The 27,671-nt window shown below is 44.7% G+C and overlaps 2 protein-coding genes across 2 annotated transcripts in view; both read right to left on the bottom strand.

Moving 5' to 3' along the window:
- Positions 1–368: 368 nt before the first annotated feature.
- On the bottom strand, positions 369–15,716 carry brd8b (bromodomain containing 8b). Its single transcript, XM_084550256.1, has 18 exons — positions 15,606–15,716; positions 14,621–14,717; positions 13,611–13,680; positions 13,478–13,527; positions 13,266–13,388; positions 13,101–13,181; positions 12,675–12,739; positions 12,346–12,530; positions 11,850–12,056; positions 11,242–11,335; positions 10,454–10,596; positions 9,217–9,658; positions 9,095–9,132; positions 8,804–9,003; positions 8,424–8,516; positions 7,894–7,962; positions 7,199–7,484; positions 369–1,848 (listed from the first exon to the last, which is right to left on the bottom strand). The coding sequence occupies exons 1-18, from the start codon at positions 15,622–15,624 to the stop codon at positions 1,789–1,791; spliced, it is 2,322 nt and encodes a 773-aa protein (XP_084406382.1). The 5' UTR covers positions 15,625–15,716; the 3' UTR covers positions 369–1,788.
- A 4,912-nt stretch (positions 15,717–20,628) lies between these two features.
- gpc4 (glypican 4) overlaps positions 20,629–27,671 on the bottom strand; it is a 32,128-nt gene continuing 25,085 nt past the window's right edge. Inside the window, exons 3-9 of the mRNA XM_084549445.1 lie at positions 23,785–24,182; positions 23,297–23,462; positions 21,770–21,900; positions 21,527–21,673; positions 21,308–21,432; positions 21,043–21,215; positions 20,629–20,953 (exon numbers count right to left, since the gene is read on the bottom strand). Coding sequence (XP_084405571.1) covers positions 20,733–20,953; positions 21,043–21,215; positions 21,308–21,432; positions 21,527–21,673; positions 21,770–21,900; positions 23,297–23,462; positions 23,785–24,182 — 1,361 coding nt within the window. The 3' untranslated portion in view covers positions 20,629–20,732. The remainder of the gene's footprint in view (positions 20,954–21,042; positions 21,216–21,307; positions 21,433–21,526; positions 21,674–21,769; positions 21,901–23,296; positions 23,463–23,784; positions 24,183–27,671) is intronic.

Raw genomic sequence — 27,671 nt, 5'->3', positions numbered from 1 at the left:
CAGGTTTTCCAGGACGCGTGGGAACCCTGAAAAGTTATGATTTTGTCGCTAGCTTTTTGTCGCTAGCTTTAGCACAGAATTTCTGGCTTTAGCGACTTTTCAGACCCCGCACCTAGAGACAAAACTTGGGACTACGGTAAGTTGAAAAGTGCCAGTGTCGCTAGTATCATTCCAAAGAATGAGCGGGACAGGGGAATGTATTAGTGTATGACATGATAACTTGTCTCTGTAGCGGCTGAAAATGTCCTGTAAAAGTCCTGTAAAATAATTTCAGGTTAGGAGTGGGAACCCTGGCCTGGTAGTTTAATTACGCTGCGCACAAGAGATCCCTCCACCGAATAAATCATCTCCGACCTCCTCGACTCCTCTACGTTTAGATCAAATCTTTATTTAACAAATTTACAACAGAACACATGATACATGTATCGTCTACCCACGCACAGAAATTACACGACCCATCTCTGGTACAAAAGGGATTTTGTACTCCCCCCCACCTAACACACACATTACAAACACATTTCTTATGCTATTTACATAGCAAACACAAGCTACATCCTAAGTGACGAGTATGGATGATTCATATATCAGCAACAAACTGTTTGAGCCCATTAGCTGACACTAACTTTACACATTTGCCATTTCACTACGCATACTATGATTGGTTTCCTGCTTCAGTTCATTTCCCTACAACATTTATTTCAGGTCAAGGTAACTCATAAAAGTTATATCATCACGACATGGTTACAGATGCTCCGGGCGAGGACTGGTTTGGAAAAAAAGAGATATTTGCCGGTATAGCCTGCTTCTGGGTGCTTTCAAGGCCACGCCAGACATCTGAGGCTTAAAAGTCCGGCCGAACGTCACATGCTGTTTGGTGTGACTTTAAAGGAAACTTTATATCACAGGATCTTTTAGTCATTAATCAAAAGCCTCGTGCTTTGGCGAAACATAATTAGGAATGTGAAGTAGATGTGAACTTAATGGGCTAAAACATGCAGTGGTGTCGGCCAGTCGGCTGGAGCACGCTGTCCCATCACCAAAACACAGAAGACATGAACCACCAGTTTAGAGAAACATCTTGTTTCACTGATGAGGCAGAAAATGTAATTCTAAATATCAACGATACATTTCCTGTGACTCTTCTAATAACACTTTAGCCGTGATCAAACTGATAGATGTCTTGGTTCCTGTGTGATTTCAGCCGAACTTGCAGCACTAGTAAGACTAGTTTTGAATTCGTAGAGCAGCGCGTAATTTTTTTTTTTTTACGAGGCCGTCTTTGCTGCTGTTGCCGTCTAGTGTCTTTTTAGCATATATGGGGCGGTCACAGTTTGGTACAGGACACACTCAACGCACAGATCAACCAGTAAACTACTATTAACCCTAACCACAATTCAACAACATCTGATCCCAAACTAACTTTTGCTGGTGACAATCTTCCCCTTCCCTGTCTCCGTTTGGTGTCAGCAGCAGCGGGGAACGATGACCTAAACCTTCACTGGTGAAATTATGTTTGGGGAAAGTGTTGCGCTGGCTTGTTTTTGTCCTGGAGTGAAATCTCGTGGGCGCTGCACATTAACCAACATTATGAAAGAGAGGAGAGGAAGCTGCAGCTCTCTCTGAGACGCCAACGTACACATTCACATATACCTTCATCCGTACCAAAGTACAGATGAACAAACCAGGCACACAAAGACTGAACGGTCCTCTCCACAAGACAACCGAAGCGACCAGCAAGTAGTCAGCTCCACTTTTATTCCAAGAGTGTCTCTACGTCTCTCTAAGAGTCTATTTCTTCATTTTGAGGTCGGCCTCCATGGCACTACGGCGACCCCTGGTGCCTCCGTCCTGTGGCAGAGAGAGAGAGGTGAAGAAGGGGGAGAGAGACAGAGAGAGAGCAGGAGAAAGCTTTAACGTGAGTGTGCCAGGGTCAAAGGTCAGTCGGACAGAGCGCATGGAGGGAGGCCCTGTGGCGGGCTGTCCTCGTGTGATCGAGACCCGCACAAAAAAAAAAAAACACAGCACAGTCCGGCTTGGAAGGATTCCTCCCCAAATGGAGAACAAAAATAAATAAATAATAATAATAATATGATGACCAAAAATGATGGGAGGCTTCAAAAAAAAAATAAAAATAAGAAAGAAAGGAAGGAGAAAAGAAATTATAACATGCAGAGACGTGGACAAACGTACAGGAACCGAAAAACACAGGAAAACCGGCATGGGGTCATTAACCGAAGGTCGACGGAAGCTGGAGTGATGAAAGGACACTGGAGCCTGTGTTTGTGTGTGTGTGTGAATGTTGTGTGGAAACGAAACTTAAAAGTTTATGAGGGTGACACAGACGGTGTGTTGAGGGATGAATGAGGGCGATTGTGTGTGTGTGTGTGTGTGGTGAATGTTGTGTAAAAATGAAACTTGGAGAGCAAGAGAAAGAGAGAAAGAAAGAGAGCACGTCACTGTTCGCTTTATAACGCGTCTATCAGCTTCGTATCTGATCCACCGGTGTGTGACGTCTGGAAGTCGTTTTATCTCTAAAACACTTCAATAAATGTAGCCCACAGGCTAACAGGGAGCATTTTATATTAAATCCCCCTCCTTTCTCAGCACGCTGCCGTCTTCAATCAAACATGTCCAGTGTGTTTTTAAAGCTTTATCTTCCTCCAGACTCACAGAGCCATCTTAATCGAAATTAAATTATGCAGAGAGACAGAAGTCTCTGCTGATGCTCTTGACTCGTACGGGAAAAAAAAAAGGTCATTTAAGCCGGTGTAGCCCGGTCTGCGTCTCGCTCCACGTTTTGACTGGCAAATTTCTAATTCATCGTTTTCAACCAACACCATGTAGGGTTGGAGACTTCTTGCCTGTCTTTGTTTTTATTTACTTTATCACGTCTGTACTTTTGAGTATTTGACCCTAGTTTCATACACAAATGTTTGGAGCGACACCGACTTTCTTTGCCATCACAGCTGACTGACTGACTAGATGACTGAGGTACATGAAGAGGAAGCTCAGCATGGGTTAAACCAAAAAAGTTCCATCACGTTTGCCTGACACAAAGTCAAACCGGACAAATCTGAATACTTTTCCATAAAATAAACATTTTCTAATCTTGAGCAATGGACTGTGGCTCAGTCGAAGTAATGAGGGCACAACACGTCACAAAAACAGGAAAGATTTTTAGATTTTAGACTTAAATTATATCCTATAAGTTGTGTTTTAATTTGTAGTTCATAATTATAGATTTTGAAAACAGTGACACTCGACGCATCCCCACAGTTATCTTTCACAGTAGGCGGAGCTAAAGTTCACCTGACTGACAAGGTTACACAGGTGACTCTGGGCTTTACTCAGTATGCGTTCTTGTCTCTACATGAGGAACATCATCTCGTCCCATCCGTCTCATTGAGGACACATCAGGAGGTAACTGCCAGGTATCCCAGAATGCATTTGGCTGGAATCATCCAATTACAGAATGACTGCACTGTGTCCTCTTGTCTTCCAAAGCCAGTAAGTCACAGACTGAACTACCAAGTATCAGAGTCCAAAGTTTGCTTTCTTTGTATTGATGAACTCCCACTGTTTGGATTTCTGAGAAGTGAGGTTCATAAACTGCCATTATCGTTTAAGAGAACATACTGTAACTGAGATTGTCACTTTAATGGGAGCATCATTCAAAATGTTCCCTGTTCTTGACAAGAAGAAAATGACCTAAAAAAGTTAACCGACCAATAATAGGGGCTGATTTTAACAGTATGTTCAGAACTGCCTCGTTTCGTTTGATGCCACTAAAGAAGAAAAAGGAACTGAGAGAAAGGAAAGAGATCAGAGGTGTAGACAGATGTGCCATGGGGTGTGCGTGTGCGTGTTTGCGCTGAGAGGAGCGTGTGCGTAGCGTGACCTGGTTCAGGTGAGATCTGAGCGAGAACCTGAATACTTACAAAGAGAGAGAGAAGGAAAGCAGGAGAGGCCATTGGGACACTGTCCTGTAGGAGGACAAACATCGGAGTGAGAAAGAGAAAGAAAACACACACACGTGCGTGAGAAAGCAAGTTTCATACGAGACGAGGCGCGCCGGCCCGACAGGCGTCCGCGTAACCTCAGCACGGCACATAGCCACGTAACAGACATATACACACACTCAAACTCCCGATTGCAGATAGGAAATCACCGACATAGACACAGAAACACAGAAAAAATACACCAGAGACAAACGGGCACATACAGAAGCAGTCACACGCTCATTGGCAAACACAGGACTTTAAGACAAACACAAGACATACCACAGCTCCTAATATGGCTCCAAGGAAAATATCTTGACTTTTATTCAGTTGTAGCTTTTCCATGAACTACAAATGTTATTTAGATTTTAAATAAATCATTGTTTTCTATCAATCGTTATTATTATTTTTAATTCTGATTAAATACCAACACGACCGACAGTCGGATTTCAACACACGTTGAGGTAAAGCCAAACAACGAACAAAGATGAAAACATTTTCAAGTATATTCTGTAAAGTATTAGCTACAAGATTCAACTATATTTCTGAAGAAACTGAGCAAATTCCTACTTATTTCCTGGCATCTCTAAATTCCACGATCCTTAAACATGCCATGAGTCGCAAGGATCCTCTTAAATGTAATACATAGCTCCAAACAATGAAAATAAAAATCACTGTGGACGTGCAGACAGACATACAGACAGAGGCAGACGAGCACATGAGTCAGTGACAGGCAGGTGCAGACAGACAGACAGACAGACAGCGGTTAGTGAGGAAGGTGCAGCCAGCATGCAGGACATAAATCAGCTGGGAAGTCAACGTCAAGGTTTATTCCGCTGAGGCACGTAACAGCGAGCAGAACAGAGAGTGGATGTGGTCAGACCGGCGTGTCCCGACCTCTAAAGAGACCCGTGTAAACAATATGTACACGTCAGACTTGCATGACGCACTACAACCATCAAGAGTGTGGTTCATTTGTGACTGTCCCGTGAGTCCGTCACTTAACACCAGCGTATATTACTCTTGGCGAACGTAATGCTACGCACTGACAGACTAACGGAGCAGGATTCAGGTGTAGTAGGCTCAGACTGAGGGCGACACGTCGAGGTATGCGGCTGCAGCTGACGTTGCGTCGGGTAAAATGTAAAAGGTTAACGTGATATCTTGCATCTTTGAAGGCATAACAAAACACTAATTGGCTGATTGTACTAAAACTTGAAGCAGTGCAATGCAAGTGTACTTTACAAACTGTCCGTAGCAGTGGAAGGGAACAAAATGTATTCGCAGTATCAGTGACACAGGGAGAAAGCTTGTAAAAAGCTATCAAAGTAATTCATGTGTGTAGAATTACGGACCTGAACGTATATCAGGACATGTAAAGCATTAAGAGGAGACTCTACTGAACAGACATCGATATGTTTGGTTCTGATCTCAAGAGGGTTGTGCATTAAAGGGAAATTACTGTTTTTTTTTACAACCTGGACCTTATTTCTGGCATAAAATGCGATCGTTTACTCACCCATATAACTTTGGTGTCATTTCGAGTCGTTAGTCATATATAGATTCGCGTATATCCATATAGTGGGAGTGAATGGGGCACCAAAACGCAGCCTCTAAATTAGGGCTGTGCAATTAATCGAATTTTGATCACGATTTCGATTCTTGGTTCAAACGATCTCCAAATTAATAAAATCGAGTTGGAACGATTCTTTTGCCATTTTCCGTTGTCTGTGAGGTTTTACTGAAAAGAGACGCGCATGCGCAATTCAGTCACTCCCCCAGAGCATTCAACGCGGCCCCACGAGCTCTGTGTGTGTGTGCGTGGTGACCTGCAACACTCAACACTTATTCAGAAAACAGCACGAGCGAGATGGCAGAGGTAGGACGGTCCCGTTTGGTCGATAAAAAGGGTAAAACAAGTTCTCTTGTATGGCAACACTTCGGATTCGAAGAATCCGACGAAGCACAGGCCCACATAATGTGCAAAATGTGCTACAGTGTGATATCTGCGCCCAGTAGCGGTTTTAGGCACGGGCGAACCGGGCAGTCGCCCGGGGCGGTATTTTTTCATGACACAAGGGGGGCGGCACGAGCACTTGGAAAAAAAATAAATAAACAAATACATCTGCGCCGCTACATGGTTTTCTATTATCTGTCATATCTGTGTGGGGAACTGGCAAATTGTCGCCCCCTGGAGCTGCAGGTGCCCCTGCTTTCTGAGAAGGTGCCGTGCACAGAAGATGTGCATGAGAAAGGGAAAGGGGAGGGGGGCGCGGGGGACAGTTCACCTCTGGGTCTCTCCCAAATTGAACGCGGGGGGGGGGGTTACTGTGAGTTTTTTTTGCCGAAATGCCGAATAAATGCATTTTATTTTCAAACTCAAAAGGAATCGTTTGAAGAATCGTGATTTCAATCTTGACCAAAAAAATCGTGATTCTCATTTTTTCCAAAATCGAGCAGCCCTACTCTAAATACACATTATCTGCCGCGAAACTTCATTTCACCAATATTTTGTTGTGATATGCTAGTGCTATTCCCTGTTGAGTCCAGAGTTACCTGTTAACGAGGAATAGCACTAGCGTATCATAACAAGATATTGATGAAATGAACGAGTTTCGCAGCAGATAATGTGTTATTTAGAGGCTGCGTCTCGGTGCCCCAGTCACTCCCACTATATGGATATACGCGGATCAAAATATCTGACGAACGACAACAAATAACACCAAAGTTATATGGGTGAGTAAACGTATTTTATGCCAGAAATAAGGTCCAGGTTGTAAAAAACAGTAGTTCCCCTTTAACTGGTAAATATGGACAGTCAGCAGCTATGCACCAAACATCCATTCACGGCGTATTCTACAAATGTGTCTCCATTCATAAACCGTAACCGACATTTCCAAGACATTTTAAATAACACAAAATCCACTAGTACATTTCTTTCAAACAGGATTTCTGTGACATCTGCAGGGAAAGTAAACTGCGGTTCATAATGTCACTATAAGGCCTGTTTTTAACGTATGCACTTCCTGTAGATAATCTAAATTCAGTAAAGCCACAACACACCTACTCAGTTATTCTGATCAGACGTCTTCTCTCAATAAAATTGTGTGGAGCCACTGTCTGAACAAAGTTTTTCCCCTGAAAGCTGACAACTGTGTTTAATAATGGTTATAACTCCCCCACCCGACTGCCCAACCCACCTTCTCGGCCGGCTCTCCTGGCTTACGGTTTCCCTCCCTGCCGCGGAGGCTCTTGGCGGAGATGGCGCTCTCCGAGGTCTGCATGATGAGCTGCGTGGCCAGGAACTGCTGGACGTGCTCCAGGACGTCGCGCTGCATCTCCAGCGCCATGTGGTACACGTCGTGGTCCGACGAGTTGTACATGACGGCGTTCTGAAACATCAGCATGATGTCGCGCTGGAACTCGGCCGTGGTGCGGATCACGCCGGACTCGATGTTCTTCTTTATAGCCGACAGGTCCATGGGTCTGGAGCAGGACGGCGGAGGGAGATGTATTCATGATAAGTTTGTGTCGATAAATAATCAAATCTGCATCTAATACATTTTGCAGCAAGATATAAAGTAAAATGTTGGTGTTATTAATGGAATTAACACAGATTCACCACCCTGTCGAGGTTCTGTGGTGGTTAGCAAGTACTAATTGTCCAAAAATGTATATTTCTTTAGTCTGGGCTGTTGTTTACCAGCCAGACTCAATTCTTATCCGAATATGAGTCTGTATTTCCTTTTGAAATGAAATCAGAGCCATTTTATTGTAAACAAATTCAACTCCAGGGCACGCAGATGATGTAGATTTTGTGTTTGGGTGAAATCAGACGAGAGAGAGTGCATGTCAGTGTGTGTGTGTGTGTGTGTGTGTGTGTGTGTGGTCTGACCTGTGTACAATGCTGTGGTAACCGGGCGCGATGTCATCTGACACGGGCTGCAGGAAGACGCTGGCATACCTGAGAGACGCAGTGCATCAGCAAAAGTAAAACATCTGCTTCCTCTCGACAGACTGAGATTTATTCCCGTCTGTACTTTTGTTCCAGACCGTGGGTCACATTCGCTATTAACAAAATATCTAACAAACTAATGCAACTCCATCCCCTGCAGGTTAATTTAGTTTAATCAGCTCATTTAAAAGGTTCATTCACAAATCTTTCTGGCTGTTATTGGAACGTGTGGGGGTTTGATTAGCTCATTATATTTTGTTAATGAGATATCATCATAATACTCCGCAGAACGAAAGGATCTAATAGTTCGTCTTTGTTAGACAATCAGCCACCTGCCATTCAATGAAATGAGCTCGAGGCAATCAGGACGGCTGTGTGATGTTAAAACCTTTCTAACCGAGATCAGCTGTGAGCTGTTGATTAAGTATTTCTGGCCAAGTCAGTGTTGAGGTGTGTGTGTCAGGAAGTACCTGTGATTGGCTGCAGCTCTCCACACCAGCATGATGGCTTTCTTCCAGATCTTCTGTGCCTGGACTGCCTCCTGGTCCTCACCACATGTGGAGCTGAACGAGAGAGAGCAGAGGAAGAGGAAGAGTGGGAAAGAAGAGAGGATTGTTCACAGTGAGTGGAGACAAACACATACAGACAAAGGCACAAACAGCATCGCTCGGAGTCCTAATCTGATTCAGAGGTCGCGACATGAATATTCATGACGAACGCCAGCTAAGCTTTATCTACTAAAATGTTTGGTTGCAGTAAGGATAGTACTTATTTCAGGATGTTGTTCTGAAGTTGCACCACCGATTACACAATTGAAATACACAATGTCACACAACATCTGGACACCTACAGCTGGGAGGAAGAGGCTGGGCTGCTGGCCAGTGAATCAGCAGTGTAGCGTTGGGACGGCGGGCCGTAGCCGTCCTCACTCTCGCTGGCCGCTCGCTCCACCTCTGACAGGTAAGGACCCTCCCCTTCCCCGCACTCCTCCTTCATCTCCATCCCTTCTTCAGGATCTCCCTCACTCCCTGCCTCCTCCTCTTTCACCTCCTGGATTCAACCACACACACAAATAAGAGTGAAATTATGCCGTTTTGTTTTTTGCAATTGTCAACGTGTGCAGGTACAGTACGTGCGTTACCTTGGACTCCTTCCCAGACACAGAGCTGTCCTCTGAGTCTGTTGGACAAAAATGAAAAGTGAATTAGAAAACATAAATTTGTGACGGCTAGCTCTCCGAGTACACATCTGTGTGCCATCCACCTAAACAAGGTGGGTTGGGTTCAGGCTGGCTCCACTCCTCTCCTTCGCTCTTCACTGTAGCTTCAGCGGCCTCCTTCACCGCAGTCCCCTCTTCTGTAACTTCACTTCCTGTGGCACCATCGTCTGAGGCGACGGAAGACGTGACATCACTTCCCGTTACCTCAGGTCCTTCACAGTTTCCCTTGAGCTCTACTTCTCTTTTAGTGTCTGCTTGATTTTGTGTCTCCAGGCTGGCGGAGGACGGCGGGGCCGACATTGCGGCCGCGTCCTCGGGCTCCTGTGGGGGATCCGGGTCTTGGACCGCGGGTGTGGGGTCTGAAGCCTTCAGTTCCTGGGTCTCCCAGGGGCCGGGGAGGGTGTGGCCTTCTGAAACAGCCTCTTCACAAAGAGAGAGAGCCGCTTCCACCGCAGCTGCATCCAAAGCCTCCACAGAGTCATCGACCTAAGCACAGAGAGAAAAGAAAAGGAGGACAAATCATTATCTGCTGAAAACCGACAGCACACGCAAACAACATGTAAATGTCATATATAACACATTTAATCAGGCATAACATTATGTCCACCCTCCCATCTTCCTCCCTTGTGCCTCCAAAACAGTTGTGACCCATCAGAGAATGGACATGAGCCTTCTGAGGGTGTCCTGTGGTGTCTAGTGGGGGGCCTTTGGGGTCCTTTAGGTTGAGGGGAGGGGTCTCTGCCGGGTCTCATCCCACAGATACTTGATCAGTTTGGGATCTAGTGAATTTGGAGGCCAGGTCAACACCTTGTGCTGTTCTTCATGTTTTCTTGAGTTGCTCCTAGAGCGTTTTTGTTTGTGCGCCTGGCTGTTACCATCAAGGAGTGTCATTGCTGTGGGGTGGGTGTGCCCGGTCTGGTCTAGGTGGGGGGTGCGTGTCTAAGTAACATCCACATGAATGAATGCCAGGTCCAAAAGTTTCCCAGCAGAACATTTAATTGTCACAAGACGGTCAACGTTATTTACTTCTCCTGTCAGTGGTTTTAATGTTCTGGCTGATCGGTGTATTATATAGTGCTGCATCTGTCTTTTCCTCTACTGGGTATTGATGACACTAGGTCAAACAGTTCGTGTGTACTCTAGTCTGACACATAAACAAAGCATCTGCAAGATAAATTGAGTGTTAGCAAGGAAAAGTAACACCTCAACAAACAAGGAGTAATTGTTACACAATTAAATTTCTTTCTTCCTTAAGATCCAAGACACAATATTATTATGTACCTTCTCCTCTATGATGGCAATGATGTCTCCCACCGTCTCCAAGTCCAGTTCATCCCCCATGTAAGACACGGCTACGAGGTCTTCTTCTCGTAACCCCGTCTCCTCACCCAGCTCAGCCTTCACCGCGGCTTCTGCTTCACCTTCTGGAAAAACACATACGCGAGTAGATAAGAACACAACAAAGACCTCACTGCGCCCAGAGTAAGCATCTTCAACAACACAGGCTGTATTTACACGGACAACACTTCCTCAACCTGACTGAAGTCATTTTGATTCCAACGTTAAATGAAATGATGTGTTTACATGCAGAAATCAACCAGGATAGAAGTTTTGTTTTTGACATATGCAAAGAGTCAAATCAGCTGGAATCTGAAGAAAAATAAGTTTTCTTCAGATTTCAGACTTTGTACATCTCTCTCCCGGAAACACATCGAGTTACCTGATGTTTACTCCACGTGCGGCACAGAAAGCATTCTGCTATCAGATAGGGGCAGTCTGCTCTGATTGAGGCGTGCCAGTGTAAACACAGTCACGGTAACAATAGTTTGTTTTTCACTGGTAGCATGTCAGACATTTACCCCTATAAGTAGAACACACTCTGAACACACTGTATATTATGCATCTAAATGACTAGATAACAACAAGTTAGTTCTGCGTTTGCTGAAACAATTCAGCTACAAAATGTAGAACTGTGATATTCTGAAATCAAATATCCATGCGCTATGTGGCGAGTATCAAAGAGCAGAGGGCGGTGTTGCTCCAAGATCCGTTTACTGAAGCGTATCTACCTGTAATGACCTCGTGACCGGGTGGTAAGGCGGTAGCTGCTGTGGCCGTCTGTACTCCATTGGTTAGACTTCCAGCAGAGTCGCCCTCTGCAACCTGACAACAAGACACGACAACAAAAACACAGAAATTTTAAAAACAGAATCACAGCAGAAACAAATATGTAAAAAAATTAACATTAAATCAGAATATAATAATAAAGCTCTGTTGCCTTTGGATATTATCATCTATATCATGTTTAAGCTTACCCAGCTTTTTTTAAACTTCTAAAATTACAATTTGGATGATTGTTTTTGTTGTTTATTCCCCTTTTTGTGTGAAAAAAACAATTGTCTATAACATATCTTGTATAAAAATGTTTACATAGGCTACCAAATAAACCTTTTAGGACCAATATTGTAAATCAATTGTAGTTAAATGCAATTGTGATAAGAGAATAAGAGAATATTTAGACTCTACAGACATCAGCCTCAGCCACTGTTAAATGTCATCTTACTGTCCAATAGGCAGACGGCCATCAACAAGACTAATATCAGCCTATACCATCTGATAAACTGCATCCCCCTTTTTAAATTTGTGGTGGTACGATCCAAGCTAAGCTGCCTCTCACCAGACGTGGGCTGGCCGAGATGAGGTTGCCTTTTTTCAGCAGTTCTGACAGAAGAGGTGAGGGCGGCGGCGTGGCTTTCTGGGTCAGCAGCCTTTTCTGTGGCGAGTCATCTACGAGTGCAGCCAGCCCTCCGTCTTTGGGCCCCGGTCCTGGAGGATCTGCTGCTGCTGCTGCTGCTGCTGGCAGAAAAACTCCAACCCCCTGGGTCTGGACGAAGCGGCAGAGAATCACATCAGATGAGTTGAAACAGGACTCCATCACACTGTACAGTATCATTTAAGATCATTTATTTCTATTGCCTCGTAATGAAACAAAGATTCTGATGTTAAATTACAGTATATGTAGAAGAAATCCATGAAATCTGTCCTGAAAAAACCTCCGTAACTATAACTGGGATTGTTTTCAATAAAGAAGATAAAAGAAAGCTTAGCTCAGAATATGTAGTGTTTTTCCATTCAAGAATCAAAGCTAAAAGAGTACACAAGGATGTTCTTACAACTGAGTGGGTAGTAGTGGTGGTGGTGGTGGTGGTGTCATCGGAGGCAACACCTCCTGTATCCATGGGTGGCGTTGGGACCGAAGAGTCGGCCTGGGTATCCATGGTCGGGGGGCTGGTACCCAGAGGAGAACGTACGGTTACACTGGGAAGGCGTTTCGGTGTGTTTTTCACCGCCTGGCGAGCTGGGAATGAAAGAGAGGGGTCATGAACAAAGAACAACAAATTTGACGTTCCCCATAAACACCCACATGATCTGAGATGTTTATATTACATATTATATATTTTAACACAAGGCCTTCAATGAGTGAGACTGAACCCTACACTACCTTGATACGCTGCTTCTGTGGCTTTCCTCTTCTGTTCTGCTTCGTCCTCATCCTGCTTCTTCTTTCTGGAGACACAAAAACAACCAAGAAATGAGGAATGGCGGCGGAAGTAACGGAGAGAGGTAAGACTGCAAGTTTATATATAGCGACATAATGGGAAAACCCTCCCAACAGTTCATCAGAGACCGCTTGGATGGGCAACCTCGACACGGTAAAACCTGATAAGATACTGCAGACTGTAAAGATCACTGTACAGCTAAAGATGACAAAATTGTTGGTTTGTAATTGACCTGATTATGGGGTCATGTGAATCAGGAGGTTACCAAATTTTATTATCATTCATCCTCTGGAGGACACAGATGTGTGCGCCAACCCCGAACCCAAACACTGAACAGAGCGTTACTATAAAATGGAGACAATCCTTACAGTGTGATCTCCGCCCACAGCTCCTTCAGCTGCGAGTCCATGTGACCCGTCTGAATCAGGTCAACCTCCTTCTTCAATTTCCTGCCAGCGCAAAAACAAAGGGGGAGAGGTCAGAGCTCACGCATCGCAGCCCTCAAACGTCGTTCCTTTTGAGCGTTCATGCACCTGTACTGCTCTTGTGTGTCTCGCAGCAGCTTTTTCAGCTCCTCTATCCTCTCGGTGGTCAACCTACGCACGATGACATCTTCAATGGTCTCGACCACCTCACCCTTCTCGCCACGCTTACGCCTGGAGCAAGAGAGGACGCACACTTTGTTTGAGCCATAGTTAACATTCGACTACATTATTATTTTAATGATGGATGTGTGTATACTGACTTTGGTGCTTCTGTGGCTTCCAGCAGTTCAGAATATTGTGAGGCACAATGCTGAGAAACCGAGAGAACAAATGTTAACCTGGGGTGTACTGAGATGGTACAACACAGTATCCTACAGTTTGTAGCTCTCTCACCTTTTGTGAGAACCAGTCGGGCGGACGACCAGACTCTGAGAAAGGCTTGATGGCTCTACTCACAGATACCCTGGAAGTCAACGACAGAATTTGTTAAAACTCAAAAAACCTTAACATTATATTATGAAAACTGACATTTTTCTGAGGTGTCTATTTTGTCTCCTGTGGGTGTTTACATGGAGCACAATGGTAACCGAGGTTTCAAAATTGGAATAGGGAGCCAGGCTGAACCTGATCAAGACACTGAATAGCTCATCATGCTGGAGGTGGGGCCTGACTCCTCAGAATGAACACACTGGAAAAAACAATCTGAAATTTATATTCAGTTGATTTATATAGACATTCAGCTTGTGCATAGTTTTTACTACTAACGTTTTTGTCTCCTCTTACTAAGCGCTAGATCAGGGGTGTCAAACTGATCCGTGAAAGGGCCATGTGGCTGCAGGTTTTCATTCCAACCATGCAGCACCCATGCAGTGGGTGTGGCTGGCATGTTTTTGTTCCAATCAAGCAAGAGGACACCTGAAATGACTGCGTGAAGGCAGTTCGGTTGATTGATTGAGCCAAGTCAGGTGTGCTGCTGCATGGTTGGAATGAAAACCTGCAGCTACAGCGGCCCTTTCACGGATCAGTTTGACACCTGTGCGCTAGAGTGACACATGGCACCACGATTGAGATCAGATATCAAACTATGCTGACTGCCTACAGGTACATTGTGAATACATAATCGCTGATACTGTATATTATTTTCTTGACCGTAGGCTTTTTATACATTCTACGTAACTTTTCTTTTCTTTTATTACCCATTATGCCGACTTTAATTCCCCCTGTCTCTGTGTAATACTACTGGATACCTAATTTCCCACAGGATAAACATCTATCTATCTATCTATCTATCTATTGCATTAATGTGCCCCCACTGCGGATGCTTGACTATAATAGAACAGATTCATATTGCACTGATCCACAGATGCTTGGGAACGGAAAAACAGAGTTGTTGTTGTTTTTACCAGTTTTGGTCTCCACTCCTCATAACAGAGGAGGCCAGGCACAGTTTCTCCCTGACCGACCAGGGCTCCGTAGGACCCACATTCAGGATCTTGTGTTCTGTGGAGCGGGGGAGGAAAAAAAAAAAAACACAGATTATTTATTACATTAACTGTTTTACTGATGTTTTACAGATGTTAACAGTGCCACTACATCTGAGTTGTTGGATTATTCTGCAGGGTAGACCCGTCCAACAGCCCAGGTGGCTTAAAACAATAACATACTTGTTCAAATGTACACAAAACACGGATAAATAAGACAAAATCACGGGTAACAGTGCTCTCAGTCTGGGCTGATGCACAAGTATTTATTTATTTTATATTCTCTGTAAAAATGTGTTTTCATCTGGTACATTTTGCAATATTTTGTGTTTCCGGAGCAATTTGTTTTGGTTTAAGGTAATGCATCTGTGGCGGACCTTTCACATATAACCGATATAGATGTTACGGTCTGTGGTGTATTATTGATGCAGTTAAATTTAAAAAATAATAATAATTAAAGAGACCACACCGATACCAGTACCAGCTGGAATACAGCGCTTCATTGTTTATTAAAGTTAGCTAGCTACAGTTAGCTGCATTGTTGATATTAGCTTGTATCGCGGTTAGAGGTTGCTACCTACATTACTGTAGCATTTGGCTTCTTGTTTTACCTACGCCGTGAATATAACTTAAAGATACACAGAACTACTAAAAAAGTTGCGGCTCATAACTCCGCAAACGCCAGCATTTTATTTAAATAGCAGCGTTAGCTTAGCGATGTTGATTAGGGGGACACATTCATGAGATACACACAGCAGCACACACTGAGTTAACGTTTTATCAAGCAACGAGGCTGCTCGGCCGGGTCAAACTAAATTAATTATAATCTTCTGAGTCTGTTTGTTGTTATGGATTTCAAAAAATCAAGAAGAATATCGAAGACTTTTAAAAAATATATATTACTTACTGCCGATACCGCTCGCCATTGCTTTTGTGACAGGGCCGTAGGCACAACTTCCGCCGGACAGGTTTTAGTGGTGCACACAAGTCAGTGAACCGAACGTAGGAACCGAACGGAGCTCGGTGAAAAGAGCGAACAACAAATAAATAAATAAAATAAAATAATATAAAATAACAGCTGATTAATTACTGAAAATTTACAGTAAATGCACAAATATCTGCATGTGCCTGTAAAACTAATAGGTTAATAGGGATTTCAACATATTTACTGTAGTTGCTCTGCTACTACTTTCTGCTACTATATACAGTGTATATTTTTATACAGCACTATATATATTTAGTATTTTATATATGTTACAATTACATATCTCACTATATACTGTACACGGTTTTATAAATACCCTACTTTTGTGTATTTTATATACACCATGTATATTGTTTATATATATACTTGTATATTTATACATACTTTAATACATTCTACCTCACTATTTTTTATCTATCACTTATTTTTTACACTTTTTGCTGAATTTCTCCTGTCTCTGTGTAATGATGCTACTAGATACCGAATTTCCTACTGGATAAATTATCTATCTATCTATCTATCTATCTGTCTATCTATCTATCTATCTATCTATCTGTCTATCTATCTATCTATCTATCTGTCTATCTATCTATCTATCTGTCTATCTATCTATCTATCTATCTATCTATCTATCTATCTATCTATCTATCATCCGTCCGTCCGTCCGTCCGTCCGTCCGTCCGTCCGTCCGTCCGTCCGTCCGTCCGTCCGTCCGTCCATCCATCCATCCATCCATCCATCCATCCATCCATCCATCCATCCATCCATCCATCTATCTATCTATCTATCTATCTATCTATCTGTCTGTCTGTCTGTCTGTCTGTCTGTCTGTCTGTCTGTCTATCTATCTATCTATCTATCTGTCTGTCTGTCTGTCTGTCTGTCTGTCTGTCTGTCTGTCTGTCTGTCTGTCTGTCTGTCTGTCTGTCTGTCTATCTATCTATCTATCTATCTATCTATCTATCTATCTATCTATCATCCGTCCGTCCGTCCGTCCGTCCGTCCGTCCGTCCGTCCGTCCGTCCATCCATCCATCCATCCATCCATCCATCCATCCATCCATCTATCTATCTATCTATCTATCTATCTATCTATCTATCTATCTATCTATCTATCTATCTATCTATCTATCATCCATCCATCCATCCATCCATCCATCCATCCATCTGGTTTGTCAATTCCACCATTAAACTTTAGACTTTTGTTCGACACAAATGCACGTGCGTGAAGGAATACTAGCATTTTTTAGTTAATGTTATTTGTTTCATATCTGTCTAAAACACATTTAGAGATATTCAGTTTAACTAATATGAGAATATACAATTATTAGTTTCTCCTCATGTCTTTTAAAATGTACAGAAGCCAAGTGGACAAGGACCACAGAGCAGCTGTAGATCTAAACTCATCATATGAATCTTATTACCAACCTACAGACATGTATTCTCATCTTTTTTTGCCGTTAGACCATTTGAAAAGTTTCCCAGAAATGTACTTTAAAAGGTAATGTCCTTGTTGGTAGCCTGTTTATTTTTAAATGATGACCTGTTATTCATTTAATTTTTCTTACACTATTGAGACAAAGAAAATTGACAAGCAACACTGTACTGTTAAAATAAAGTGGATGTAGTCTATCTGTTTAGGCCAGGTTCCTGATGTCTTCATGTTGCTTGGTAGCTATGGTTAGCTGCTGAGCGGACCATACAAGCCAGCAGCGTTAGGTTAGCTTATATTTCACAATGTTTGAATTATCTTCTGCTGCTCTGTGGGCCTACAAGCCAGCAGCATTTACTGAGTTCATTTAGACTGTAGGTTAAGCTAGCCAGCAGCATTTGGTTAGCTTATATTTCCCAAGGTTTGAGTTAGCGTCTGCTGCTGAGCGGGCCATACAAGCCTGCAGCATTTACTTAGTTCATTTAGATTGTAGATTAAGCGTCATATCACATGACTGTAGGTTTATTAGGGTTTCTCAGTTGGACAGGGCCTCTAAATGTGTTTTGCCTGGGATTTTGTAACATGTAATCCTGTGTATTAATGAATATGAAGAGAATGGACAAGAAAACATTGAAACACAATTAAATATTGGCAGTCTTTATTTCAACAAGACTAAGAAATGTGGTTTAATATACATTTTCTCTTACAATTTAACATCTATCTCATCTTGTTTTTTCCATAACATTTAGGAGATACTCTGACAAGTAAAAATCTGGTGTACTGTTAAGGCCTCTTTTAGAGACATCTAAAAACGGCTGCTCTGTATTTACACTTTTTTTTTTTCCTCTTTCTTTTCAGTCACTCGCTCACTCTCGTCACAGAAAGTGAGTCCTTTCTGTTCTTGTGGGCCAAAGGCAGATGGACACTTGTCCAACTCAACTTCAACAGTCACGAGAGTGAAGTTGCCCTAACAACGTCCAGCAGTGGGAACAACTCGCCGCCAGCTGGACCGTGTTGCTGCCCTGGCCTGCAAGCACAGACATTTACCATCTTCACCCAAAACATTTCCACCCTCAGAAACTTTGGGTTTCTTCACACTCGACACAACTCTTCGACATGACACGAACACATGCAAAAGCCCTTGTAGAAATGTTGGTGGAACACAAAAAAACAAAAACAAAAAAAAAAAAAACAGGAGAATTAAAACAGGTCACTTGTAGAAGTAATGCCAAATCAAGCTGCTGAAATGCAGCTTCGTGATTTTCAGTTAAGGCTTCAGTATTATACGGGTTGCATAGATGTTTCATCAAATCCTTCAGGGTCAGATTCTTAACATGATGTCCTCACTGAAGTCGGATCACTGGGAACGTAACTTGATAACCTGAAGAAAACGTGAGCTTACAATCAACCTGTCAATTTCAAAGCCAAACCAGAAGAAATAACGTCATGTCTACTGTTAACCATTTGTCTTGACTACATCAAATTGTAGACATTTTTTTTTTTTTTAACAATTTTCACAAATTATTCTTTAAAGCCCCCGAATCTGCTCATTTTTTTAAATAAATTACTTTGAGAAATTCATATTTTTCCACCTCAATCGTGCAAAAAAAAAAAAAAAAAAAAACATCCCGGATGCTGTATTCTGGATAATCTGCCTCTTTCTAACTGCACGTTGGCAATGACATTAAAACCCACGCATAAGTTACTGTACAAAAGCTATGCAAGGCAGCATCACTTTAGAGATGAAATGGCCAGGTAATGCAACTCACAGACCCGATTATCAAATTAAAAAAGAGAGAAAACCTTTCATTGTGCTTGTCAGCTGGTAAGAATACTCTCAAACACCCATCAGGGATGCCGAGCAGACAGATCATAGATCATCTACATTCTTTTGTTTACCTTAAGAAGATGCTTACAATATACCAAAGTAAAAAAAAATAAAAAAAATAAAACAAAATAAATGTGGCACCATATTTCTGCACTAATTTTGGTGAAAACTTGCGGTGGAAGTTCAAATTTCCACCTCAAGCTGAAATGATGAGAACGTGCAGACGAGGATAGGTAGATCAACTGGTTCAGGATGACTCCTTTTATACTGATGCAGGCCATCTAAGAGGTACAAGTGTGTATTGTGGGACGGGGGGAAGTGGGCACAAAAAAAAAATAAAAAGAAACTAAAAAAATAAAATAAAAAGAGCCTGAAAAACTGTGCACACTGACTGAAAGTGCCCCCGTTCTCTGTGCACACCGTCCTCTTCCACCACCGAAAACTAGCGGTAAAATCCACTGTAGTACCTAATATTCATCTTCATACCAAAAACAGCTAAAAAAAAAAAAATTACAACACCTCCTCAACATAAAACCCTGTATTAAAATAATCTGTTCTTGATTTCATTTGATCATAAAACACTGTCTTTTGTTCCTCCTCTCTAGTTAAATGTGAAACGCTCTGAACACGCCTTTTTTTTTTTTTCCGTTTTCAAACAAGTAAGACTTTGTAGAGTCAGAGTCTTCTGTGCCGAACTGAGCTTACAGTACCAACAAAAAAAAAAAAAAAAAAAAAGGGGCATTCAGGACTTGTCAGCTTTGCCTTCTTCAGGGGTAACGGCAGGGATACCACCCACATATCTAACTCTATCAGACACTTTCAACTCAACGTCACTAGATTGCATTGATAATGAGAATACGATTGAGGTATGACCTTACTACTGAACTGCTTTAGCTGTAGGAATTAAATTAAACGAGGAAATGAAAAGTTAGGTTGAGATAATGCTCATAGCAGACATACAATATGCATGTTTGGGCTCACAGAGCGCCCCTGTAGGCTCTTCTAAAGTACGATTCCATCTCCAGGTCAAAAACACAAAACACCTGCGCTGTAACTCTCCTCTCGCTGTGTTTCTAAAAGACGAGAGCCGCGTCCCGCCGATTCTTCGCTCCAAAAGGCGACTGAACAAAAGCTCCTTGGCTGAGATCAGTAAGCGAGCTGCGAGAATTTTTTCCGACCGGCTGCTCGTTTTCTAAATGTATAAATGCACAAATATTCACAGTGTGCACACTCGTTCGCGTGCAAAGCAGTTGTTTGTGAACCGTTAACATTCGTAACAACATTTCCACTGTTCAGCTCGTCTCTGAATAATGGAAAGAACGAACGTCCTTAGAAACGATTGGAGATTTGTCCCAATGCAGGCACTCGATGTTCTACAGAACATACAGATGTCAGACGGCAATCACTGAAGAAGGCACAAAATGAATCGTGAGAATAAAATTGCCAAAATAAGACAATTATATAATGTTTGTTACGCTGCAAGCAGAACCGTAGGGCAGCTCCGTACGAGCCACCGGAAAACAGGTTTAACTGAGGGAAAGGTGGATTTCTTGGGAAGAAAATTATATTGCTGTACACTGATGTCCTTAAAACATAAAAACAAATAGTTAATAGTGAAGTTATTGTTATATTAAGAAGAGTCTCCCCCCCCCCCCCCCCCCCCCCCCCCCCCCCGATGGTGGACAGTCCAAGGTCCTGAAGGCAGTCTTTTTAAAGTCTCTCTGACAGTTTTCCCCTTCGCTTCCGTTTTTTCCTGGGTCATTCTCTTCCTCTTTCTGCCCAGCCATGTTTTATCTCAAGTGGGGGGCGAGCAGGGCCAGGGCCAGCCCGCAGAGCGCCAGCGCCATGCTTTCCAGTGGGGCGAACCGAGCCGCACTGCTCGTGTGCACCGGATCAACTCGGGGCTTCTCGGCAGCGTTTGGCGGAGTGGAGAAGTAGAGGTCCGGGTCCGTGTTGCAGGATGGAGAGTCGCAACCGCTGCCGCTCTCCTCTCCTCCGCTGCCGACTTCATCTGGGGGGGTGAAAGAAGACATGAAGGTCAGGTGTGTTTTTCGACCACGAGCCTCAGTGAAAATCCTAAAACTTGTTTAGCATCCTCACCGTTTTCAACTGAGATGTCATTCCCACTGTGCGCTGCTTTGAGCCAACTCGTCATTTCCTTTAAAACTGCAATCTGACTCCGAATCACAATGTCTGGTTTCGTTATGTCCACGTCCACGTCCGGGTTCGACACCTGATTGGCCAGCCCGTTGCCGATGACAACCGACTCGTACCTGTGTGAGAGTAAGTATCAGTCAAGCTGTTGGATTTACGAAACGACGCACAACGTAAAGCGTAGCTCCCGTTAACGCGGTGTGCGTCCTACCTGCTTTTTGCCGTTCCGTTCCAGCACTCGTCTCCAGGCGCGATCCTTTCACCTTCACACACGGTCTCTGGCAGCGTGGACCAGAACTTCTTTGCGTGTTTCAGCTTCTTCTTCACGTCGCTTGTCTACGCAGAGAGCACACAAAGAACGGGTCACACACGGCAACTCAAAACAAGTGAAGAGGAATCCGTTTGCGCTGCGCGTTCTCCTGGTCCTTACCAATCGATCTAAACTAGTCCCAGCAGCGGTGGTGGGTCTCGCGTCGGGACTGTAAGGACGGAAGCGGCCGGTGAAGCCCGTTTCTTTCACGGAGCGCGCGGAACGGAAGGCCATGCTCGGTTTAGGCATCCCACATCCTTGGAAAACCTGTTGGTTGAGGACAAGAGCAAGAGTAAGTACTACTCTGAGGGGAAAGGAAACTTTTTTTTTTTTTTTATTCCCCATCTACTTTCTCATACTCACTTTCTGCGACACCTGCATGCTGTTCTCCTGCATGATCATGATGGCCTCCGAAATCTTCACGTCGATGGGGTCCATGACAGACTCAAAATTGAAGGGTCCTTCGAGCCTTTCAGCTAGGCTAAACATGGCATCTGAAAATCAGAACAATAACATCTTTAAAAATCAAAAGCATGAGGAGACAACGCCAGAGAATTACTTTTTTTTTTTTTTAAATAATAATAATAATACATTTCATTTATAAGCACCTTTCAAGACACACAAGGACACTTTACAAAACACAAGGACACAAAACAAGACAGCAGAAAAACGGGGTGTAAGCTTTCTGGAACAGGTGGGTTTTGAGTCTGGATTTGAAGATAGGGAAAGAGTCGATGTTTCGGATGTCCGGTGGGAGTGAGTTCCATGGTACTGAGGCGGGCTGAGGGCAGGCACAGAGAGGTGGATAGAGGAGGAGGAGGATCTGAGGGAGCGGGAGGGGGTGACAATGTGGAGGAGATCAGATCAGAGAGATAAGGAGGGGAGGCAAGGTTATGTACGGCCTTGAAAGGTGTGGAGAAGATCCTGGATTTGACTGAGAGCCAGTGGAGACGCTGCAGTACGGGGGGGGGGGGTAATGTGGTGAAACGAAGGGGTTTTTGGTGATGATGCGAGCAGCTGAACTCTGGACCATTTGAAGCTTATGGAGGGATTTGTGGGGGAGGACGAAGAGGAGAGAGTTACAGTAGTCAAGGCGGGAGGTGACAAGGCTGTGAACAAGGATGGAAGCGGTGTGGGGGCTGCGAGAGGGGCGGAGACGATTTATATATACTCTTAACCTAAATCGTTAGTGATGTTACACAAAAAGCTACCACTAGAGGGAAGCACATGCACAAGAGTAGGAGATTGAGATGTTAAACTGAGGCAGAAGCTGACGCACAGCAAGGAGGCCAAAGGGGAGGAAAAAAAAAATAACAGAAACCACAGACACCAGCAACGTGAGCAGCCCCGGGACAGAAGCAACACTGATATAGAAGTCAGGTCATGTAGGATGAATATAAAGCACACACTGAACTGATCTAAGTCTGTGTTTACACAACACAAGAGCTGCATTCATTCTGAGGGCCACAACATGTACAGACCCTCCTCTGCCTTCACTTAAACAAAATGCTAAAGAATGAAGGACGTGTTTGTACAAGATTTTTAACAAAAAAAACACTGTTCATTTGTTAAACATGTTCTGGCCCAACTCAGGTGTAATATATCTCACATTTAATTATCCCAGCTCCACCCCCTCCTCCGTCACCAGTCCTGTAACCACTGTTACTCATGCACAAGGGTAAACATGGGGGTGCATGTTCAGATAAGAGCGGATTAGATTAGATTAGGTGAAACTATAATGGTCTAATCACAGGAACAGGAGGGTTCGTGCAAACATACTCTGCAGCAAAAATCAAACACGTTAAAAGGGGGATCGTCGTTGTGAGAGGATGTGATCCTGATCGGGTCAGTTTAACAGCGGCTGCAGAAGAAGGCGTTTCGCCCGCTTACCGAGGAAATTGTTCCACTCTGTGTCCAAGTCCGCCTGGTTCGCCAAACACCCACGCATCACATTCAGACAGTAATTCTGGCACGGCTTCAGGGCCACTTGGCCGGAGCAGTAGGGACAGTACAACATCTTCATGGCTGCTCGCACACAGCTGGGAGACGCGCTGACCTAGAGAAGGCAGGGGTCAGTTAGCAGACTGTTTTTATTGCACCGCAGCAAAAAAAAACACTGGTCCAGCACCATCATGGAGACGTTATTAGCCAACTCTGCGAAACAGTATAATCTAATCATCAATGAATCACTCAGTACAGTGGAAAAACATGTCATACCAGCAGAGTCATAATGGTTTATGTTATCAGAGGCAGTGCAAAGAACCACAGACATTTTTTTTTTTTCCAGACTTCAAGATATGAAGTCAGAGACACAGAGGAGAGGGACGGACTGGACTCGAGGGTTTTCAGTATAACCTTTTTTGGTTACTCTCGCTTACCGTAGAGACTTTATTGACCACTTCGGGCATGAGCGCGAGGCCACGCACGAAGGTACGTGCAGCGACGAAGGCCCGCGTCAGCTGGATGCGCAGTTTGCGAGGCACGTCGCCGAAGGGCATGAGCTGCTCCGTGTGCCGGCTGACGCACTCCATGTAGGCGTCGCTGAACTCGTACTGCACGTTGACCAGCCGGAACATCCTCTCCAGGAGGTCGGCCCAGAAGTCCGACAGCATGGAGTCCAGGTTGACGGCGGCGCCGCCAGAATTGTAGTACTTGGTCAGGTCCTCGAAGAAGTTCTTGAACAGCTCGGCGTTCTGCACGTACATCACGCCGTACGTTCGCACGAACATGTTGTGCAGCGAGACCTCCGCGTTTTTCAAAAGCTCCCGGAAAAAGTCTGCGGAGAAAAAAAAGAGAGAGAGAGAGAAGACGAGGAGGTTAAGTGGGATGACTAAATCTGGACGTTACCAAAGAAACCAAACAAACATTTCAGCGTGTCTCCAGGGAGTGATTCACTTTTAAAGTTGTCACAAAGGAAATTAAACTTGCTCTGATCAATCTTTAGCCCGATATCTTTAACATTAGACATCAAACAGTACAGTACGACTGCCACAAGCCAGTATTGTAGTAGATGCTAAGATCCTGGTACACGTTTTCCTTCTGCCTGAGCCGCTGCCACCCTTTAAGATCAGACCGACGTTATTCCACTTCACCTGCGCCCATGTCCTGACATTTTGAGTGCCTTAACAGAAAACAGCTTAAAGCACAAAACCCTGAATGAAAGGCCAAGGAATGCGTTACAGGGCAGTTGGCAATGAGGAGATGAGAGGAGCGAGGCGAGGAAGAGGAGGGGGGGTGAAAGGTGGAGCATCTCTGTCATGCCCAACGAGCGGAGCTGCTGCTGCTGCTGCTGCTGCTCCTCCGTCCTCTGTGGACTTGCCATTCAGCGGGGACGTCTCTCCACATCAATCTGCTCCGAGCTGACCACCATCAATGGCATTTTTCTGTTGTCACATTCCATTCGCTTTCCTTTCTGCCAGCTTCTCTTGGACTGTCCTTCAGAGGCATTTTCAATAGGATTACTGAATAATGCGGCGACCCCCCTCCCTCCTTTCCTACCCCTCCCATATATGGACCTGTACCCCCCATCCAGCCCTGCATCTCCCTCCCTCCCTCCCTCCCTCCACTGCTTTCACTTCATCAGTTCCTTCAGAGAGCTCTCTTCACTAGAGACAGGGAACAATGACCTACTTCATCCTGAGGAATGTCCATCACCGCCGCTCCCCCACCCCCAATAATCCAAGCCTCTTCTCCCATGGACACCCCCCCCACCCCACCTCCTCAAAAAAAAAAAAAAAAAACTTTCTTAATCTGAACAAAATGAGAATTCCTCAGAGTCTCTGAAAAATGTTTCACCTTCAGTCTCACATGCAGGGCACACACTCAGCCTCTTTCACTTCTTCTATCCTTTCTCCCCTTGTGCACAAAACTTCTGCCCCGCTGCAGTTTCTCCGGGTGCCCACTGTGTGGCTTTGAAATGTAAAGTTCCCATGCTCCTCACTAAACACTCCCTGCCACCATCGCGCGCACACACACACACACACACACACACACAAACCCCAAGTAGTGCTGTCACTTCCACTTCAGACTGACACACTAAAAAGAAAAAATGAGATAGGGGAGGGGTGAGGGGGCGGCTTGGGGCGGGTTAAGTTGAGGGCTTTTTTTTTTTTTTTTTTTAACTCCAAATCCCCACTGTGTCGCCAAGGATACCGGAAACACTGCAGCCCCCTCCCTCCATTTACCTCCTCCCCACCGTCGGTGCCCTCCCTTCCCTCCGACACAAACGCGCTCACACACACACACAGCCGTGGGGAGAGGGCACCAAGTTCCACGCTCCATTGACGGAGATTAAAACAAAATGCCCCCCGACCCCCTCAAGCCAACCCTGGAATGCCGTAGTAGCCACAAGTTGAAAGTCAGTGAAAGGAGACGGAGGAGGAGGAGGAAGAAGAGGTACGAAGCACGAGGGCAGCCCCTAAACTTCTATATTTCCTTTTCCACACTTTATTAAACCGCTAATGCTTATGCTATGCTAAACAGATAAGCCCCGTAATGAGTTTGGACGAACCCACGGCCTGGAGGGTGCATGAGCCGAGCCGTGGCGGCGAAGGGAGGGCGATACGGAGACTCTGGCCAGAGCTGAGGGTCTGAATTATGAGCAGCATTACATAGGCATCTTGCATTGTCATTAAAAAACAGTTTATGACACGCAGCCGTCTGCCAGCGGGCCGAGGAGCTGAACGCTCCCTCAGGATATTTTTTCCATTAAAAATGTGCCTGTCACTCAGCCAATGGTCTGAGAGAATCTGGGTGAAAGGTTATAGAGGAGAGAGTGTGTGCGCCGTAGCGAAATGTAAAGGGGAAAAAGGACAACTCCCGCAACTCAACTGTCTTCTCCTCTCCCCGCACACCCCCCCCCCAAGCCCTGTCGCCATTTCCACATGTTGCAGAGAAAGCCCTAAATTATGAGCAATGATCTTAAACCCAATCCATCAGAAGAACAGAGGAGCTGACCGATCTCCTCCCACTCCTCCCTCCCACTTCCTTCTCCGAGAACCTTCCCCCTTTCCCCTTTTCTCCCCCCTCCCTCCACCAGTGTCCCTATAAACTCTGCTCCTCCCAATCCCAGTCCAGGCAGTAATTGCATCCTATTTGTGCCAATTAGTCCCTGAGCTTCTCCCTTTTCTTATGGGAAGGGATTCTGTCCCTCCTGCTGTTGGACCTCAGTGCCTCAGATGGATGTCTCCTGTTGTGTGTATATGTGTGTGTGTGTGTGTGTGTGTGTGTGTCTGGAGTCAAGGGGCCTTAATCCAAGTGCTTAAATCCCAGACATAGCCTTGCTCTGCTGGACGGGGTCACTGCAGCAGGACAGACGGGCTGAGGCCAGGACAAACAGACAGTGATGAGACACAGTGAGGGGGGAGAAACTATTTCTGGCTCCGGTCTTAATTGGCCATGACTCCTCGCTCCAGGGCGCATGACGAGGGCCTGCCTAATCACATACACCACTTCCTGAGTTTGTTGGTGTGCGAGTTCATGCCGTCGCCGCATTCGTCTTCGTGTGCAGCCGCAGCTGTGTTTACGCACATTCGCGTCCCACTCGTTTGCGAGAGGTCGGCCCACGTCACGACGTCCGCGGCAGCAAAACAGAACGACGAGAGCCTCCCCTGGTGCTGGTTTTTGCCGACTGGAAGCGCCTCCTTCGGGGCGACAGGAAATACAAGGACGGCAACCTGAGCCTGTCACCGTATCCAGTGAGAGAGAGAGAGAGAGAGACGGTCTAATGGCGCAGGTGGAAGAGAGCACAGCAGGCCTTTGTAAAGAGATCCAACATCTAACAATTCGGAGCGACCTGCCTACAGTGATGAGGGAGGGGGAGGGGGGAGGAAGGGTAATGAAGTGCGGGGATGAGTTTCACTTGTTGTGCTTAGAGACGAGTGTCAGGACTGGAGAACGAAGTGGCTGCACTCATTATCATTTTTGTTACAGGGGATAAATTGCATTTTTTTTTTTTTTAAACCAATCACAATCGTCTCAGGCAGCTCTAAGCCCAGGATGCAGGGGCTGCGGTGTAAAATAGTGCCGGGAGGAACTTTTGTACCTGGGAAGGCGAGCCAGGTTAACGGTAACCTTAGCCAAATCGGAGACAATCTGCGAGACAAGTGTCAGATCGAAGACTGGTCAAGACAGTGTCACATGCTGCTGCCAGAGTAAAAAGCTGAGACAAGTCACCTATGACTGATGATGGCAGTGCCAGTAAATGTGTCATAAAAAAACAAAATCAAGCCGATTTGCTTCATTACACAATTCAAATCTTCTTTTA

This window comes from Chelon labrosus, assembly GCF_963514085.1.
Source record: "Chelon labrosus genome assembly, chromosome: 8".
Taxonomy (NCBI): Eukaryota; Metazoa; Chordata; class Actinopteri; order Mugiliformes; family Mugilidae; genus Chelon; species Chelon labrosus.
The sequence above is the reverse complement of the archived record's forward strand: the minus strand, read 5'-3'. Positions and strand labels throughout refer to the sequence as shown.